Below are 19657 nucleotides of genomic sequence, written 5' to 3'. Positions count from 1 at the left end.
TTTCAAGGGTTGATCTTCCGGATTGAACGTTGCCAGGTAACAGATAAGCTACTTGGATATACTTTTTGTTGTTATGAGTTGTATAGCTTATCTATGTACACTAGAGTACTTGGATATGATTGCGCTGACCTGCGATGTCGGCACCGTATTAAAAAAGCAATATGACCTCAGCAAATATTGAATTTTTGGATATTGATGACACTCACAACATCTACGAATACAATAAAAGCAATCGGTATCCAATTGGATTAAAATCTTAATTAAGTTTAAAATCCAAAAAGACCGAGGAAAGATGAATCGCTGGTGATATTAACACCCGCGTTAGACATCCACCTCCTAGATGTATCGAGGAAGTCTCAATTGAAGACATAGTCATAGACCCCCAATGATCTCTTGATCCTTCCTATAAACTCACCATGGGTAAGTCAGAAGGCACTCCCCCTTTCCAGCCTGCGTCTTCCTACTACGCAGGACCTTTCCCTACAACTCCTCCCTCAAAACCTGCTGCTTAGCATCATCCGTCCTAATCTCCTCCGTCTTCCCCATCTCCCCCAACCCCCTCTTCACCATACTACTCAACACCTCAAAAACAACCTGCGCCGCCGCCAACGCCGTCTCCTCCCCAACACCCTGATACGCCGGCGCAACCTCCACCACATCCGCGCCCACAAGATTCAAGCCCTCAATGCCCCTCAAGATACGTATCAGCTCCCTCGTCGACCACCCACCGGGCTCCGGGGTCCCCGTGCCCGGCGCAAACGCCGGATCAAGCACATCGATATCGAGGCTCAAATACACCGGGTCCTCGGTCCCCAGCGTCTGCATAATACTCTCCACGACGCCCTTCGTGCCCAAATCATCCAAATCATCCGCACTAATCCGCAACCAATTCTGCGCATCATCATCCTCCCAATCCCCGGTCCCCGACAACCTCGTCCGTAGCCCCGCATGCACATTCGGCGCCGCGCTCGCGTTCGAAACTAACCCCTCGTTGCCCGCGAGCCAGAACATGCTGCCGTGCGTGAACTTGCTCTGCTCGCTCGTCCAGTAGCTCGGGTATTTCGCCGGGTGCCAGGTGTCCAGATGCGCATCGAAGTGCAGCACTCTTACGGGTCCGTAGAGCTCGTGTATTGCCCTCAAAGCCGGTAGCGCGAGGCTGTGGTCGCCGCCTAGAGTCACGAGCTTCGGCTTCGAGAGAAGCGGCGAGAGGGGCGCGCGCGACCCGAGCTCCGTGAAGGCGGCGGTCATTTGCTTCAGCGCGATGGCGTTGTCCACGGGCGTGATGGGGATGTCCCCGCAGTCGAGGATCCGCGCCCAGTTGTCGTAGGGGTTTATTCCGGCCCGCGGGTTGTACCCCCGGAATGAGGTCTGTCGCGCCGAGGCTGCGCGGATGGCGCGGGGTCCGAAGCGGGCGCCTGTGGAAGGTGAGTTTTAAGTGTGTCGATTCTTAGGTGTAGTTAAGGGGATGGTATAGAGTGAAATTGGTATATAAGGTAGGTAGGGTAGACTTACCAGGTCGGTAGCTCACCGCGGTGTCAAAAGGGGCGCCGATGATTGCGATGTCGAATCGCTCGCTCGGAGTCGTCAGACACTTATGATACGGAAGATGGGCGAAGGCGGAAATGCCCGTGTATCCCCACTATACACTCACAGTCAATAATTTGTATAATTTTATAGACGACATAATTATATAAAATTTAATGGTTCAATTATCTTAATGAAGTGAGAGAGTAGCTCATGTTTTCACGAGGAACCGTTGTCTCAAACCACTAGTTGGTATCGCAGAACGAGCTTGTTAAGAAGATGAGATACCTTACCTCAGCTCCCCATTTCCTCTCTAACTCGTCCAATTCCTCCTGACTCCATTCCCTAACCTCGCCGTGGCCGGCGCAAGCTCGGACGACGGCCGAGCCATAGCTCAACGCAAGGCAGACAAATAATCTCGGTCTCATTTCTCCCTTACAGCTGTGATACGAGGACCGGGCGTGCAGAAGTTGTTGGCAAACGTGATGTTGGATCGTAGATATCTTGGCGTGATCTGCCAGAGATTTCAAGAAATTGGTAAGAAAATAATCTACCTATTCTTACCCGTCCAATTCGACGAGTTTATGCTCAAGTCAGGACGAATAGATATGTAAAGATATATCTAATAAACCCGACAGGTATTACCTAAACGTCGTAGATAGATAGTCTATAACTACACCAGCGGTTCGAGCCGGAGCGGAGTACTTAGCTAGATAAGGACGTAGTTTCGGCGGCGCTCCGTGGTAGACTAGAGATTAAAAGGGCATAGATATCGGTTCGCCTCATGCCATTGGTAGCCGCGATTCCGTATGAAGCAAGTACAGGAACCCCCGACTCCGGCATAAGCTGCTCGCTCTTACCTCCAGGGCTTGTACACAAGATCTCCATATTCCCATGGCATTAGCACCTGCGTAATCGACTTGAAGCTCGGAAGGCGCGTGCATGTATTAGGAAAGAAGGATAGCGAGGATAAATAAGAAGACCCCACGCCCTATCAGATTATCATATGCGAGGTTACGAACATGGCGTTCTCTTATCGACCGTATTGAACTTCGAATTGCCATTCTGCCTTGCCGCCTCTTGTCCTCTGCAGCTTGGGCGCAGCTATGGCACCATCCCGATGTCTTGGACGATTGGTAGGAAGTGCACCAGAGCCGAGCCGGTGCAGTTATGTACCGATCTATACGAACGCCACTCTGATAGAGGGCTTACGAACTAGTCGATTCCTGGTTAACTCTGGTTACCCTGGGAAATCCGCAAATATTAGTCCGTTGTTTCGTCTCGCTATCGCCTCTAACCCTTATCCGACATCGACAACTTACGTACTTAGTACTAACTTTTTTTCGCAAGAAAGCCGTAGACTCGATCACAAGAAGATTGCTCAGGTACTGTACCTAAGGTATTTCTCCTCAAGGTCCAAATGATACCGAGGTAATTGCCTCACTTAGTTACTGGTCATGTATGTACCTAGCTAAGTATGCATCTGATATGCACGTTTACTGGGTAGAGGGCTGCAGTGAGGATCTATGGGTGCAGAGCAGCCTCGACAGAACCACTGGGATGAATAATCACATACCTACACACCTGCTGATACTCATGTGATGAAATGATTATGCATATATATAGAAGGGCAAAGACGAATGTCAAAATATGTTGCAATGTTGCACTGAGGCTATCCCCCTGCGTACGCCCAAGCAAGCTTTCCGTTACATTAGACCCTTTCGCAAGCCTGGAGCTGAATACGTGGAACCTCTGCCTGGGCTTGACCGAGACAACAGTTTGCTGCATTGCAGATGAAATTCGGGAATGTCGTCGGTAGAAGTCGGAATTCCTTTTTTTTTCTTTTCTTTTTTTCTCCGTCGGCACTGTTTTCCTATGTGGGCGGAATGAGGGTAAATGAAGTCTCGAAGGAAGAAAACAGAAAACAGAAAGCACACGAATATTGCAAGAGTGGAACTTGGGGAAGCGGAGGGAACATGATATGCTATAGGTTGGCACACGGGTACCTACTTGAATCTGAATACAGATCAGATTCACGTTCTATTAAAGGTAATCGGTAATCACAAGGTATCGTTGTATCAAGGATGGCGTAGACGATCAAATCAATTCAGATGCACTCCGATCGCCAAACAATCCTATCAAAGTCCTTCCTGCGTTCATGAATTTCCCCTCCAAACCCTGGCTGCTCGAAAGTAGTAAGAAAAAGAGAAAATCAGAATCAGGGTGAGTTGTAGTATGACAGTATGACTCGAAAGCTCTTGTCCAGAGAGAAAATATCGGTAGGAGTATCGCCCTTCACATTCATTTGTAGCTGAAAAACTCCTTCCTTTCCTATTCGCATCGTTGTTGTGAATCTGCCTTCCAAATATCTCCGGATTTCGAGAACTTTCTGGGACTGTAAAGAGGTATTCTTCCTAAAGGGTCGAGCTAGATCCGATGTCCTATCCATGGATTATGCAAAGGAGCATCTTGTTGTGTTCGCTTGTTCCAATGGTGCCTCATAAATTTGCGGTATGCTTCCGCGTAGTTGATTCATTCTGAATCCTATCCACTTGTGGTATCACAAGGTCAAACTTGATGTCTAAAAAATCGCCCATTACGAAATATGCAGATGTCGTGGAAAATGCCCAAGAAAGACATATCCTTATTCCTTCCAATCCTAAGGGGGATCCATTGTGGTAATCAAGGAACGAAGGCGATGTCTTTAATTCGACCCAAATGGCGGCATTACAGAATCAAGCACTTATGGGGCTTTTTCTTAGGTGCGGGAGGCTCTAAAGCTGCGACGATAGCCTAGAAATAGAACAGTTAATATATCGAATAGCCGGGGATCTGCAAAAGGAGCTACAAACCTCATCGAACACGTCCTTAAGCTTGTATTGGGTCAAAGCACTGCACTCTACGTATTTGACGGCGCCAAGTTCCTTAGCCATCCGCTCTCCGTCTTCTTTACGCACAGGTTGCATCTTCTGTTTCGCAAGCTTCTCTCGGACACTGGCATCGTCTCTCAAATCTGTCTGGGTGCCAACGATGAGGCAGGGTACGCCAGGACAATGGTGATGAACTTCGGGAAACCATTTCTCTCGGACGTTCTCGAAAGACGCAGGCGATGTGACACTGAAGCACACCAGGAAGACATCGGTTTGGGGATATGACAGAGGTCGCAAACGATCGTAATCTTCTTGACCGGCAGTATCGAACAAGCCAAGCGTGTAGGGTTCATCTCCTATCCTATAGTGGGGAGAACGTCAGCCCTGTTTCAGGTCGATATCCAGCCATAGTATGTATTCAATTGACCATTGGCCCTTAGGTTGACCGACACGGCGCCGTATTTCAAGCGTATCGATAATTGAGGATCTACACTCGGTTTGGAATTCGGAATTGCAATGTTGGACGACTTACATAACCGTGACGGCATAGTTGTCGAAGACCGTAGGGACGTATTCAGAAGGAAACTTGTTAGTTGTATAACTGATGAGAAGGCAAGTCTTGCCAACGGCACCGTCACCAACAACCACGCATCTGCAAGATAGGTAAGATATTAGCAATTCATCTTCCTACCACACTACCATCATAATGGGATTTGAAACATGGGTATTGGATGAGTAAGAAGGCAAATGACGCGTGATTTGCATCTTGGTAGCAACGTAAGATATATATGCATGAAACATCGAGGTTCGCAAACCTCGGAGACATGTCTGTGATACACTCGCGCGTTTTATCATTGGAATGTACGGACACCAAATGTTGTAATGGAAGATGTATACGAAGATGTAGATGTAGATGCAGATAGACGGCAATGGGGGGAAGGGAATAGGGAATACGAAGTACGGAATATGGAATAGGAAATAGATACTCACTTGATTGTAGCAACAACCATCTTGACTTGCTTAGCCCCGACGAGGGAGCAGGTGCGCTATGTTGATGTTCTCTCCGAATTAAGTAGCTGTCTTATCGCAAGTAAGCTTGGAAATTGTCGGTGGGTATCGGCCGTTCTGACTTGCAGCTTTAAAAAATAATAATAAAGGGTCGTCGAAGAAAAAAAACGAAGTCAGAGGGGTTAATGGGTCCTTGGTAGGATAAAACGATGTCTCTCAAGTCTAAATCCTTAGGTAGGCGACGGCGGTGAGGGAAAGACTAATAGAGACTTAACGAAGGAGAGGAAAAGGTGCAAAAAGGGTGCAATATTGATCACAAAGAGAATTGTAATGAGGAAGTCGAAAAAGTATCGGCGGAGGGACGAGACTACGAAAGAAGGAGTCGAGGATGACGGGACGGGACTTGGTTGGCGGTAGGGAAACGTAGAAACGACAAGGGACAAGAAAGCTCAACCTTGAACGAGATTGGCAGTGGCAGTGGCAGTTAACAAGGTGCAAGAAGACCCAGAAGGTGGTCGGTTGTTAGAGTGGTCAGTGAGATCAGTGGTCGCTGGTCACTGGTGGGAAGGTGGAAAGAAAGCTACTGCCACTGGTACTGAAATTGACCGGGGTTTGGTTCGGCAAGCGCAAGTCGCAAAGACGCAAGACGCTGGCGCTGTGTGATTTTTTTTTTATTCCCTGAGGCTTCGCCTACCATGTAGTATAACCTTGGGTCTTGGGCAAGCTTGGGGGAGGTGCTAGGTACTTGGGGATTCTGGGAATTGCAGGTGCAGACCGGGTGCAGACTTGGTGCAGACTGGGCTTGGGGTTTTTGATTTGGCCTGCACTTGCATTACTTTGACGCACCGGCGTTGGATAAAGGGGGTACGTACACTTATTATTGTACACTGGGCAGCGTACTATGCGTACAATACAGTTATTTCCATCCACTCTTAATTGAGCATTTGAACGGCCTAACTCTTTTTAGAGTGACTTGTAAATAACAGTATGATGCAAATAGACGATTTTAATGCTGCAGATATATCATCTCTTTAACTATCGTCACAACAATGCTGTCACCTATCATATTACACAATTAAAAAGGTTGAATTGGTCATATGTTCCATTCAACATTTGAACAAACTCTACTTCCCTAGTAGTAGGGAAAATACCTACATGAACAAAGAAAGAAAAAAAAAGAAAAAAAGAGCCACTCACAACTAAACTAACTGTACTAACTGTACAACACTTAACAATAAGACGGGAAGAAGAAGAGAAGAATGGAAAAAAAGATGCAATCCTCCGACAGACACAAGCCATGACCAGATTATGCGCAATGCTTTTTCGAAGCCTTTTGTGTTTAGGAACCCGGGAAAATCAACAAGGAACTCGGAGCTAAGAGGGGGTCGATTGATTATTCATTTTACAAATTCTCGTCTACGGTCTATCATGTCATACCTTAAGCGAAATCCTATGTATGGAAGTCTGTTGCATCGTTCTAGCTTCGAAGCCGGCATGAAAATTTCATACTTTTTGGGTTAGTTTGGATTACTACTCAAGACCTGGGATAGACCAGGTAAAGGTGGATCGATCAGGTCAGTCTTGTTTTATTATTCTTTTTAATTGTTTTTTTTTTTTTTTTTTTTTTTTTTTTTTTTTTTTTTTTTTTTTTTTTTTTTTTTTTTTTTTTTGTTTTTCTTCTCTTTTCTTTTATTACTCATGCGTCATCAGGGTCCTTGGAAGTCATGACGACGCCAGGTGAATGGATACCTACAGCTGTAAAGGTCGGGGATTGTGGATAATAAGGCGAATACACACCTCCACTCACCTTTCTAGAACAGCCTTGGAAGTTTATACCCAGGTCTACGTGTAATGAAAGGCCCCAAGGAATAAAGATAAAGAAACAAACATGGCCAACACGGCCTGCATAGGTTGTCGGCAGCCCTACCTTGACAGCTGAGATACGGTGCCGTATTTAGGTTCAACACCCTCTATACGATCAGGAATATCTGCATGGGACCTGCAGTGGCACGTAACTAACAAAGAAGAAAGTCTCGCATAGAGGATTTATTCGTCGACACGTCCGTGTCTGTAATCTATAATCTATACTCGGAGCGAGACTTGCAGCCCCCCGACACGAAGAACATTCACCTAGCCGCGCCTCATCCTGCTCATCGTAAACTACCTACCTAGTAGTACCTACCTATTCTTCTGTTCTTCTATTCTGTATGTACGTCTGACACTAAACCGGCTAACCCCCAAGTTAAGTGCGCACATGCTCGGAGCAAGGCGAGACAAAGACGGGGAGAGGGTACATACATATCCATACATCCATACATACCTATCTGCATACATATCAGCTGTCTATCTATCTTAATCATACATATCATACATATCGTACATATCGAGCGTAGTGCAATGGCGGCGGTTGAAGATCGCAGCCGGTGGTCGTGGCGGAGCCTGTCGATCAGAGCGTTAGTGAAGGGTATCTGCAGCTCCAATTGGCATCTCTCTTCATTCGGATCATATGAAGTCTTCTGTACGCTCTCTGAACAAGGACACTATCTAGTACTACGTGGCAGGTCATGCGAGGCAACCCTCACACGATTCTGGTGTCGTATACCATCTGTAAGAATTTCGTCAATCGGAATACACGTAGGTATAAGCTGGTGACACGCGAGGGAAGATTGGGTGCAACCGTCATTAGAGGAAGAGGAAAAAAAGAGAACAGAAGAATAATAGGTCTTCTTAGAGGTCGCCTGTGATACTACACCGATAGCCTTGGGATCTAGATAATCCAGTAGCCATCAATTGCCAAGTCTCCAAGAGCGCTATTGAGTCGCCGCTTAACCGTCTTCATATCTTCCCTCGGGATCGACCATATGACAACGTAGAAAATGTGGAGGAGAGGACGGGAAGCAAACACACGAAAATTTGTCATCGAGAAGGATGAGCTGGATGCCTAAGAGATTCCCGCAACTACGTCAGACTTTCTGCCTTTCTGTGATGGTCAGGATGGTCAGGATGGTGAACACTTGGTTCAAATTCGGATCCTTCAGGTCGAAATTGGGTTGTGGCGGCTGCAAAAAGGGTCCTTTGGGTCGTTTAAACGGCCACATGGACCCTCTGGTAGGGCTCTCAAATGAACGGTGTGTCTTGCAGATAGAAATTGAGATCCAGGTATAGTTAGTTTGCATATGCCAGACTGTAAGAACCATGAGGATTCGTCTGGGGCGGCTTCCTATTCGCGATGTGGGAGAACCGGAGAACTCGTTGAATAGGTAATAAAGGGTCCTCTTCTATATTATCGGCGCTTATAGACGCTGTACATACATATTTAGGCCTGAAGACCTTGTATCACGTAGCTATCACATCGCTAAGCCACAAGTGTTAACACCGACCGTTGAGACCTAAGGTGTGGCGTCCACTCCACTATAATCTTTACACTCAGTGGAACCTGGAGCTTACCGTACCGGAACTTCATTACATAGTATATTCCACTTACAAGCCGTCCAGCCTCATAAACACCACTCGATTCTAACCTCGCTCACCCGTTTCTCTAATAATAGTAAAAATAAAAGACTCACTAGCCAATATGGACGCCGACCACATCGACAAGCTCCTCGAGCGGTATCTTCACTTACTGCACGAGTACACAGCCCTGAGAGACCAGCTCAGCAGTCTGCAAACAGGCATGTACCAAACCATCGCGCGCGCAAACTTCGCCGCCGAGCGCGGTTTGCGCTTCGGCCAAGACCACTACGACGAGCGCATGCAAGCCAGCAGGAGAGTCATGATTTCCAAAGACGATGACCAGGAGTCTTCGGTTCCTGTATTCACCGTTACTGCGGAACCCAAGGAGCCAGAAAAAGAAGTTGTTACTGATGATAAAGCCGGTGACGTTGTTGGGGAAGAAGAGGAAGAGGAAAAGAAGGAGGTGGCCGTGCCTGAGGAGAAGATACGCCGGAAGGACCCGCTGAGATGGTTTGGACTGCTGACCCCCATGGCCCTACGGCAAGCCCAGGCGCAGAGCATCGAGGCGGTCGAGCAGGTCATCCCGAGACTGGTCTCCGTCAACGCCGAGATGGCACAGGTTGAGATAGAGGTCCGCCGGGCTCGCAAGAAGCGTGCTAAGGCTGAGGCTGCTGCTGCTAAGAAGGAGCAGGAGGTTGGTCTTGGTGCGGAGGTTGCGGTATGATCTTAGTTTATACTTAATACGTACTTACTCACCTTTTGCACTATCATGCAATAATGGCTATAATCTATATCTATAGAATAGCTGCTTAATACGACTAATCATGATAGGATGTGCGAATCTACGTAGTACGTCCAATAGTTCAATTGAATATTTGAACTGGTCCGTCTAGCCCGTCCTATAAAATTTCAATTGCGTTATTATCCTCTTTGTAGTTTAGCTTAGTAAATTAGTCGACCGCTTTGTAAGTTGGTTAATAGTTAGTTCAAAATGAGGCTGTCTAGACCTGTCTGTATATGGCCGTATCTAGTGTAGCCTGTATGTTTTCACCACTGGAGCTGTAAGGGATAGGGGTGACCTAAGTGGCGTCGAAGACTCAGAAGATGATCTTACAATTATTAATCATGATCATCAGTTCGAGTTCGGAAAATATCAGTTAATCTGGAATCGTCGGATGCCTCAATTGGATTGTTGGGTGCACCGAGTCCACGTGTTCAAGTGGGAAATATTTGAATCAAGTTTCCAATGAGTATTCCTTTTATTCAATATTGGTACAACGGTATCCCTAGAGGTATCCAAGCTAAACTAGAAAAACGACAATTTCTACACGGGTATCATCTTACAGGTACGTAAACGCTCAAGCATAAGCAGCCCAACCTAAGATTCCATTAGCACATGTACCGAAAACGGATTGGTCTAATTAAACGGGAAGACACTTACCAGAATACAAAAATGCGAGATTTCTCTCGTCAGTCGCTTGGTTGATCAAGTCGTTGACCGTAGCCGTTACGCTCAACGTCTTGCTAAGCTTCTTGCGCACGACCTCGAGCGCACGGTCGGCCTCGCTAGGCTCGTTCACCATACCAACAGCTCCAGAGGTCTTTTTCTTTACGTCCGCGTCGGCCGTGCCCTCTCCCTCATCTCGTCGGGGGTCCTGTAGCTTAGCCATGCGAACGGGACTGATGGACCATGAATACAGAGGATCGTATCGTAAAACGTCGAGGATCGTCATAATAGAGTAGGTGTCCTCACGCAGCGCGTCGAGGGTGAACTCGCAGCACCGTCTGAATACCCCTTCCGTTTTTGTGATACCCATGCCATCGACTATGTCCCGTGTGAGTCGGAATGGTACAAGCTCGGGGACTGGTAGTACACGGCCCATCTCAAAAGCTACGCCCAGATCAATGTGAACGGCCTCTCCACTCTTGGTGTCGAGGAGGATGTTATGACCGTGGCGATCGCCGAGGCCTAGGACATGGCCTAGTATGGAAATTGCGGCTGTAGTTCGTGTATATGCTGTGCGCTTAGCGAACCACTCGTCTGGATCAACGAAATGTTCCATGAAAAAGTAGCGCATCACAGGCTGGAATTTATCCGTGACTTTTTTATAAGTTGCTACGCGAACTTCGGATGATTTATTTTGAACCTGGGAGATCTCCTTTCGGCACTGCGACCCCTTGAGGTCTCTCGGATGATACTTCTCATGGGCTGGCATGAGATATTCGTGGAGTGGTATAGTATTCGAGACGAATTCGATCAGACCAGAAGCTGAAGTCAGAGGTAAGACTTTGTATGTTCTGATTCCGAGGTTGCGTTGCTGAGTAGATCGATGAAGCTTCAATACGGATGACACGGCTGCGAAGACCTGTTCCATGATTGCGTCTTGACGTAAGTCATCGTTCCCTCCTTTGACCAGCTGTTTGAATCGTTCCCCATTAGTCCCCACCACGGTTATGATTTTTGGTGCGCTCACGCCGGATGCGATGGACATATTTGGTTCGATCTTGGCAATATACGGAATGTGACTATAGTCCCGACTAGCTTGTAGTTCGATTTGCATCGTAGGGGGTGGTATATGGTACTTGGCCATAGTGCTTGAAAGGGCAGAACCAGCAGTAGAATCCTTGACCGCAACTTTTTGTCCTGCCTTGTAGCGAGAAGGGTCCAATTCTGTCGCCAGCTTATGGTAGGCCTTGTTGGTCTTATCAATCGCCGTCCATATCGATGCTACCGAATCTGTTTCAGCAAGCCTCTTACCAACTGTCACCGTGGCTTTCTGGCGGAGAACGGCCACATCATCGTTCTTATTCGTGCGTGACCACCAACCCGACCAGATCTGGTACATCCCATGATAAGGATGATCAACACAGATATGATACACAAGGTCAAGGAGAAGCTTCTGGAAGAGGCCACTCTGATTGACTAGACGCGAAGAAAGTTGGTTCATCAACGGGGCAAATTTCCGGGTTGCAACTTTGTCGATGTATCTCCTCACAGCCTCATTGGTGATATCTTCATCAGACCTTTCTAGCCACAAGGCCGTGAATCTCAAAGCGTCGTTGTTATGATCGTCGCATGATATCAACGAGAGGAGATAGTTCTCCAAACTTAACCTCACAAATTCGGTCCGACTTTGCTCAACACGACGTAGTTCTTGTTCGTCTAATTCAAGCCATTGTCTTGCTTTCGCAAGATGATTCTGGTACCTTTGCTTTTTCGTCGTGTCTTTCTCCGAGGACACAAGCACCTTAAGTTGCGAAACTTCATCGCTTTTCCCCTTCTTCAGATGTTGCAAGCGAGCCAAATCCTCGAGTCCGTCTGGATTCTGCAATTGTTCATCACAGAACATAGCAAACCGATGGTACACCTTACCGGCCTCCTGGCCATCTGTCTTCCCCCTTAGCTCCTTTAGCGCAGGCTGTAAGTAGTCTTTCTGGATAGTATCTGGCTTTTCCAGCTTTGCTACAGATATTTGATATCCAGTCTTTGCAAGTAGATCCGGCCGACTAATAGGAATGGTTTGTTTCTTGAGATTTGGGTCTTCGTCGATACATTGAAGCATATGAATAGATGATGTCATTTCTCCATGATCCCATAGTGAGTTGGCGGCCTCGAATTTCGCAATTGAGTCAAGATGCAAACCAAGGTCTGTACTGGGTAGCACTAGATCTGTTAGGGATGTTGCGATGTTTAGTGACTCTTGAGTAGCTTGGTGGTGTCTATATACGCCGGATGACAACAGCATCGACTTTATCTGTGCTAATGTAGCTTCCGGTGGGTTGACCTTTGTCATACCGCGGCGTTGAGAAGTTTGAGCTAGCATACTCAATGTTGTTTCTCTGCAGGATAGGATCTGGCTAACATCCTCATACCTAAATTCCGTTAATAGTTGCATAGCGAAGGGCATTTTATTGTACATACCGTCCACTCTTCATCCATTTAGATCGATCTGTGAATGTTGCCAAGATTTTGTCAAGTTCTGAAGAATCAGCCATCTCTATAACATCATTGAGTTCTGCCAGGACAGCTAACGTGCCAAGGTGACGTCGGAGGTGAACCGGGCTAAGGTCATTCTTGACTATACTTCGCATAGTTTCGGTGAAACCATCATGAGTAGCTCTTCTTGCGAGACTCAGCTCAGTAGCTTGGTGCCAAGTCTGATATGCTTTATAGAGGGTGACAGAAGGATTGTCGGTAGATGCTGGTGCTGGCAGATTCCATATTTCTAACCGCCTAGCCGTACTGAAGGTACTTTCCACAGTAGTTGATGAATTGTCTAGGCTGTGCTGTGTTTGAAGAAGTGAATGCGACAACCCCGATAACCCAAGGTTACCAAGCGTTCCTACTAACGATTGTGTATCGATATTGGCGGCTGGGTCTCTCCTCCGAATATGACTGTCATACTGTGCGCCACGGAATGCTAGGCTCATACTGCCATTCTTTTCGTATTCGAGTCGCGCTAACACATTACTTAAGCTTGAGGTATGGCTGAGACCATAGTAAGCATCGGGATCATCAATATTCTCGAAAATCTCCATCACAACATCTGTAGATTCCTGAGTCCGGGCGGCAGATGAACGGCGAGATGTTCGTGACCCGTCAGCAGACGCCATCTCAACCAATAGCAATGCGGTCTTGAACATGCCACATTTTGTAGCTGCTGCAGCGACCGAAAGAAGATCGAGATCTAGCCATTGAGCCCGGTCAGCAATGGAATTTTCTTTAGGCAGTTCTTGTGTCCTCAGATATAGAATAGCATTTATTATGAGGCCTATATTTTCTTTGGCTGCTGGTGAGTCAAGCTTGAGCCAATTCTTGAGTGCACTCGATAGGTTGCGCTTGGCAGATTGTTGCTTCTCTCGTTCAAATAAGAGGACCAGATGTATAATGTAAGGGAATGCTTGTTGAGCGAAGCCCTTGACGTTTGTGAGTATCGGGGGTAAAGCATTGAGAATAGCATGATCGGGATAAGACTGTGCTAAATACACAGTAACACCCTGTGCCCACTTTACGTCCTCAAATGCCTCATTAGAGAGCGCCTGATCTTCATGAGCGGGGTTGACGGGCGGGTTGTCCGATGGTGGCGTTCGATATGGCGCCCAATCTGACGTGGCAAGAAGTTGATCGGATAAGACCTTTTGGCAAGCCATGAGAAGATCGTCATCGCCCTGAGCTGCAGCATCCGAGACAATTGTTCTTAATGCTGATTCCGAGAGTCCCGCTTTATAGCCATCACTATCGGATGTCAAAGATTGCAGGAGACCTAGCAGACCGTGTTCTGATCTTGATGAGTCTGTCGACAAATTGTAGTATCGTGATAATTCGGATTCTCGAAGTAGGTCTTGGTCGACGCGACCGGATGCGGCAAATCCTCTACCAACGACTCGACCTGCCCAAGCAAGATACTCGTTGCTTAAACCTTGGGCCTGGCAACTTTTCCAAACAACAGAAATCCAGGACAATGCTTCTTCATCAGAACCGACCACATCCACACTGTGAGATATCGGGATCGTGAAGTGGCTACAAAGCATTTCTAACGCCAGTTTGCGAGAGGGTTCGTTTAATAACTGATACCCGTGCGTTCCATCTTGAAGGATTTCTAATAAAAGTCTACTCTCGTAAGAGCCTCGCTCCGCATTTCCCGAAGATCGAACGTGGGCTGCAGACCCTATTATGGTGTTGAATGCCTCGCGTTGCTCGGTGTCTCGAAAGGAAGGAGACTCATAATCCTCCAGGTATTTTGTAAACCACGAATGGAATTTCTGTGCTTTGCTCATAGTGGCCTTGAACTGGCTTTCTTGGGTTGTGCTAGATTGACTGGTTTCTAGGAAAACGCGAAGTGAAGACAACACAGATAGGGCATAACCAGCTAGGAATGAAGGCGATTTTGATAATGATTTTGATCCCTTTTCTAGGAGGTATTGACTGATACCAAGTGCATCATCTGCACATTCTGTGTCGACAATTAGAGGACGTATGGCTTGCAGGAGCATCTCTAAGGGATATGATTCCCATGCATGTTGGCCTGCTAGACAAATGAGGACCCGTACCTTTCGAAGGACAGAACATGTATGCAAAGGTCCTAATGCAGCATGAACGCCATCGAAAAGTTTTCTAGAAATGCTGACCACGAGTGCTGGCGTCCACAAAGCAGGCATTTCGTATTCTGTTCGGCTACATAGCAGTGCTATCTCTCTCGTCAAGTACTTTGCCCGGAACATTGGCTGTTGGTTCGGAGATAAGCCAATTTCGGAGTGACCACACTTCTTAATCTCTGTCATTGATTCAGCGGCGTACTCAAAGTTAGGATCTCTGGCCCACGATTCCTCGATTGGATTTTCTTGATCGATGAGACTGAAGAATAACCCGATGATATCGGCGAAGTTGATATATATACCCTCGAGGAATGCTTCTCGGCCAAGGATCTTACGCAATCGACTTTCGCCGCTTCGTTGCTGCTCTGATTTGGGCATACTGATATCATGCGCCATACTATACGCTATAATCCTTGAGAAATTGCGCTGAATGAGTTGTGCAAAACTATCACCGAGAGTTGTCGCTAAATTTTCTGCTGCTTCGTCTTGTCCTCGCATAATCATTAGAGCTACGACTTCGGATTGGGCGCGTTGTAGTAATTCCTTGAGAGTTGAGAACCCGAATATCGTAAATGGGATATCATCAATACTCTTGATTTCAAGCCAGGTATAAAGCAGCTGAGGCGCAAACAAATCAAATAGTTTGTGTGCACTCTCAAGCCTCAAAGAGGCAGATATCTTGTTGAGGCAACGTTCAGCATGTCTCATTGAACTTGGAATTTCTCCAGGGATCTCAAATATATGATATATGCCGCGTCGGAGTAGAGTAGGCCACTGGCGTGCTAATTCAGCGAGTACGAATAGCCGCAAAGCTATACCCTCAGGGAAATCGCTTTTGCTTGGGAGAACACCAAGGACGTCAACTAGAACTTCGTCATGAGATTTCAGCACATATCGGCCAAACAGACTTGGCAAGCGGCATCCAATATAGTGTTTGACAGGTATTTCTCCGTCTTCTAATAGACTGAATAGTGAAGTGCTCGGAGGGGCCATTTTAATCGACTCCGGGTATCTTTCGTTGATTTGGATCAATCGGAGAAGTAATCGAGCTAGCGACATCTGCACGCTTGGTGAGAGTATATTATTCTTTAGCCCGGAATTGAGGAAGTAGTAGTACAAATCGCCTGCGTGAGATGCTATTTCGCCATTACTGTCGGACCATATTGGCATGAGACCTTCCATCACGTCGAGACATATGTTTAAAGTAACTTCGCAACTTGAGAAAGCCGTACTGCCGAGTAACTCGCCGATTCGGCCAATCACCCTGTCGGCATCATCAGGATTAACTATGAGATCAGAATCAAATAGTTCCCGTATTAAGCAGCGACACGAGAGGAGTTCTTCGTCAGGTAGCTCCAGAAATTCGTCGAGAAATAACGCCGGTACGAGCCCAATTTGACCATTGTCTTCATACATAATATTAAGGAGACATAGCCTTTGGATGGTGTCAGAATAAAAGGTTGTTGCTTGTAGGTTGATGGAGGCCTCATGGCGGGATATTTCAAGTGATTTAGATGATGTGTTGGACCGGCGTTCTTTAGTCTCAAATCCATCATCAATATCCATGAAATCATCGTCGTGGTCAGGGGTTTGCTTCCCAGATCTTTTGCTAAAGGCGCCATGCAATTCGAAGAGGAGTTGATGAAGATACTTCCACTCTTTGCTTAACTTGCTCAACTCGGTACTTGATAATGCTGGCATATAAGAACGAATTGATGAAAGAAGGCAGTCATATAGAGCCTGGTTATCGGATATATTCGAGACACCAGTCAAGGCAATTTGAAGAGTTTGAAATAACGAATGCTGAATTTCTTGTGATTGTGATGAATTCGCCTCCAGTATCTCAGGGAGGATAATGGCGCCGACAATCAAAGACGAGAATACACTTTGGAGTTTCTCTGGAGTGATCTGAACTGATTTATCTTTTTGTTTGTCCCATGACTCACACAATGTTTTGATTTCCTCAAGTTTCGGATAGAAGAGTTCAGCTATGAGTTTTTTCGTACTGTGGGCATTCGAGCTATCGCCGAGTTGTATAGATGTAGTCGTAGGATGTTGCTGTTCGGGTCCTGTGGAAAATTGAGGTGTTTCGGGATCTAATAAAAGCAAGTATTTAACCAAGCTTTCGCGGCTCTTGAGCAGACATAGAGTCTCCCCAATTTGCCCAGAGATCGTTTGAGATGATTGAGACAACATCATTCTCTGATCGCCGTAGGCTGCGTGCATCAGATTGACGATATCTACGGGTATGGCATGGATAGAATACGATGATATGAATCCTGCATCGGCTACAATTTCGCAACAATTAGATTTAAGACTAATGCAAACATTGTGTATTGGGTCTCACTTACCAGGATCCCATCTGAAAAACATCCAGCGGACTACGTGGTTGCAGGTCGCGTAACTTGCACTCGGGACTTGGATATTTCGAAGATTAAGAAGGGCCGTCATAAGAATGAGAGATGAATCTACCGCAACAGCTGGTCCATTCACATCAGAACTCATGACCATACTATTAATATCGTCGGCAATATCACGGTATGGCACTAGATCATGATTTATGATATAATGAAGTAGAACACTCGAGGCACGACAGCTTGCAGTCATACTAACAGCCCGAACCGCAAGTTGCCATACCTGCTTCCAAAGCATACATAGGCTGTTATCAGTGGCGCTGATTTGGGGAGTTAGGCTAATGAGAGGTCAGCATACAGCATTGGAACAGAGTAGATAAATACAGACCTGGCGCAAGCAATCATAGCCCATGTAGATACCTTGCTTTTCTTGCTGGTGATTTGACTCATTAAAAATGCCAGTAGTTCTGACATCTCGTCAATATCAACTTTAAGATCCGAAACGAAAAAAGGAATGATTTGAAGAGCAGTATACTGAACAGACTGGTCGATGGAACGTAGTTTTTGGCGAAGTCGACTAAAGCCCGCAGTAGTTCGTTGCTTCTTCCGTGGTTGTTCATCATCAGCTAAAGTAGTGTGCGATTGTTGGGAACCTTTCCACATCAAACGCTCGAGAAGAGCTAGAATATGCACAATCGCCCAATTCTTCTCGCCGTCAACATTGAATGGGCGCAAAGAAAATGCTTTTACTTGAAATATCGGGTTGTCGCAAGGTGTAGATGAATATGTCAAATCATCTTGTTGAAGCTGCGCGCGTTCCTCCCGTCTGGAATATTCGCCCCAAAATAGCTCCGCTAGATTTTCAATGTCCCCGAGGAGTGAGCGTTTGTTGTCTTGCTTGATTAGAAACTCGAGCTGAAGGTGAATGTTGAATAGAAATTTCAACATTTCGATACGAACGCCATTGAGAAGCGCATCATGTGCTGATGCCGCTTTCGTTTGCCACCATTGACTTACCAACGGCAGGCAGTCCAAAGTCAGAGAGTTCGCATGCTCGGAATCATCGGTCTGCGACACCACGAAGAGCTTATTAACCAAAGCGAAGGCCACTTGATGTAGCTGGCTTATTCCGAGAGAACGGAGCTGGAGGATTTGGATGACAACAGACGAGATCTCCCTCGAACGCTGCAGAAGAGGGGCGTTTGGAGTAGATGCGAGGTGAAGAAGGCATTGTAGAAGATCTGGTATATGACTACGCGAAACCCGGGTGGCTCGTTGCGATACGGACGTAGATCTGGGAGTTGACAAACTTGAAGATGCTGTCTGGGCCATCCCGGGCGCCGGTGAAGCTCGCGAAGGGGCAGGATCTTTATCGGTAGCTGCTAGGTATAAGGTCAAGATATCAACGGCGAAGTCAACGCACGTGAACCAACCCTCGCCACCCCCTGTAGCAAGGAGCTCGACATTGGCAGCATAATTTAGCAGAGCAGCGAGTGCTTTGATGTAATCCTGAACAAGCGGTGGGACTAGATCATCCTCGGAATGCGGTAGAGTTTGAGTAATGTGATCAATGATAGCGAGAACGGTTTTCCGTTTTACCTTGCCTGCCCCCAACTCGATACCGAGGCGGAGTGCTTCTGCACATTTGGTGAGCCTACTAGCAGCGGTGCTCTTTTTGGCATAGTAAGCTTGCTTCTCAGCTAATGAGCACCGAAAGAGAGCCTCAAATGTTATATGATAGCTTTTATCGTCTAGATTTGAGCTACAATATGTTAATTCAAAGCTAGGTAAATTTCGTCGATGACGACTCACAAGTTTGAGGCTCTGGCTTGTTCTTTGAATATATGAATCAAATCTAAGTGAATTAATATATTGGTGTTATCATTTGAATACGGAAAGTGGTGGCGGCCTCACCATCTAAGCCCGATGAACGAGTTGTACTGTTACTACTTTCGATAGCGACTGTCTCACTTTTAGCACCATCCGGCTATAGCCTTAGATCATGCAACTTACTCCGGGCGCCATCCATAGTAATTTGTCGTGCTCTTAGTCGAGGTGCCATCTTGCCACTTTTGCTTCATCCCATTCCAAGAATTGTCTGGCATGTAGATAATAAATTGTCTGTTTCCTTGACAGACAGGAAATGAGATGGTAGGTACCTATGCGGCTACTTAGACCAGAAATAAGCCAGTCTCGGGCTTATAAACTACTGGAGGGGTCTAATTTGATAGGTAATATGCCATCAACTTCATTGAAAGACCAAAAGTGGCTGTAGTCTCATCTTGTTCGACTGGTATATAGTTGACTTTGATGGTTCAGACTGTAAGTATGAACCCCATCTAAGTCATCAAC

General features: G+C 46.5%; 4 protein-coding genes across 4 annotated transcripts; 1 reads left to right on the top strand and 3 right to left on the bottom strand.

Moving 5' to 3' along the window:
- Positions 1-163: 163 nt before the first annotated feature.
- On the bottom strand, positions 164-2662 carry GGS22DRAFT_156408 (Arginase/deacetylase). The gene is made up of 3 exons (XM_047960363.1): positions 1818-2662; positions 1513-1639; positions 164-1415 (listed from the first exon to the last, which is right to left on the bottom strand). The coding sequence occupies exons 1-3, from the start codon at positions 1950-1952 to the stop codon at positions 481-483; spliced, it is 1197 nt and encodes a 398-aa protein (XP_047821029.1). The 5' UTR covers positions 1953-2662; the 3' UTR covers positions 164-480.
- A 1589-nt stretch (positions 2663-4251) lies between these two features.
- Positions 4252-5404, bottom strand: GGS22DRAFT_186029 (cell division control protein 42; the record flags this gene model as incomplete). The annotated part of the gene is made up of 4 exons (XM_047964396.1): positions 4252-4317; positions 4377-4755; positions 4927-5046; positions 5385-5404. The coding sequence occupies 4 exons, from the start codon at positions 5402-5404 to the stop codon at positions 4252-4254; spliced, it is 585 nt and encodes a 194-aa protein (XP_047821028.1).
- Positions 5405-8869: 3465 nt separating this feature from the next.
- Positions 8870-9684, top strand: GGS22DRAFT_156399 (uncharacterized protein). Its single transcript, XM_047960362.1, has one exon. The coding sequence runs from the start codon at positions 8977-8979 to the stop codon at positions 9577-9579; it is 603 nt and encodes a 200-aa protein (XP_047821027.1). The 5' UTR covers positions 8870-8976; the 3' UTR covers positions 9580-9684.
- Positions 9685-10213: 529 nt separating this feature from the next.
- Positions 10214-19367, bottom strand: GGS22DRAFT_186027 (uncharacterized protein; the record flags this gene model as incomplete). The annotated part of the gene is made up of 8 exons (XM_047964395.1): positions 10214-10233; positions 10297-12728; positions 12778-17239; positions 17303-17643; positions 17694-19067; positions 19118-19160; positions 19220-19267; positions 19319-19367. The coding sequence occupies 8 exons, from the start codon at positions 19365-19367 to the stop codon at positions 10214-10216; spliced, it is 8769 nt and encodes a 2922-aa protein (XP_047821026.1).
- Positions 19368-19657: the final 290 nt, after the last annotated feature.

Source organism: Annulohypoxylon maeteangense (assembly GCF_022496945.1).
Source record: "Annulohypoxylon maeteangense strain CBS 123835 unplaced genomic scaffold GGS22scaffold_4, whole genome shotgun sequence".
NCBI lineage: Eukaryota > Fungi > Ascomycota > Sordariomycetes > Xylariales > Hypoxylaceae > Annulohypoxylon > Annulohypoxylon maeteangense.
This window is presented reverse-complemented; position numbering and strand designations above follow the sequence as displayed.

Coding starts and splice junctions, on each gene's coding strand:
- GGS22DRAFT_156408 (XM_047960363.1), bottom strand. CDS start 1,952: ATGAGACCGAGATTATTTGTCTGCCTTGCGTTGAGCTATGGCTCGGCC. Junction 1,640..1,817: donor AGAGGAAATGGGGAGCTGAG/GTAAGGTATCTC, acceptor GTGAGTGTATAG/TGGGGATACACGGGCATTTC. Junction 1,416..1,512: donor CGCGGTGAGCTACCGACCTG/GTAAGTCTACCC, acceptor CACCTTCCACAG/GCGCCCGCTTCGGACCCCGC.
- GGS22DRAFT_156399 (XM_047960362.1), top strand. CDS start 8,977: ATGGACGCCGACCACATCGACAAGCTCCTCGAGCGGTATCTTCACTTA.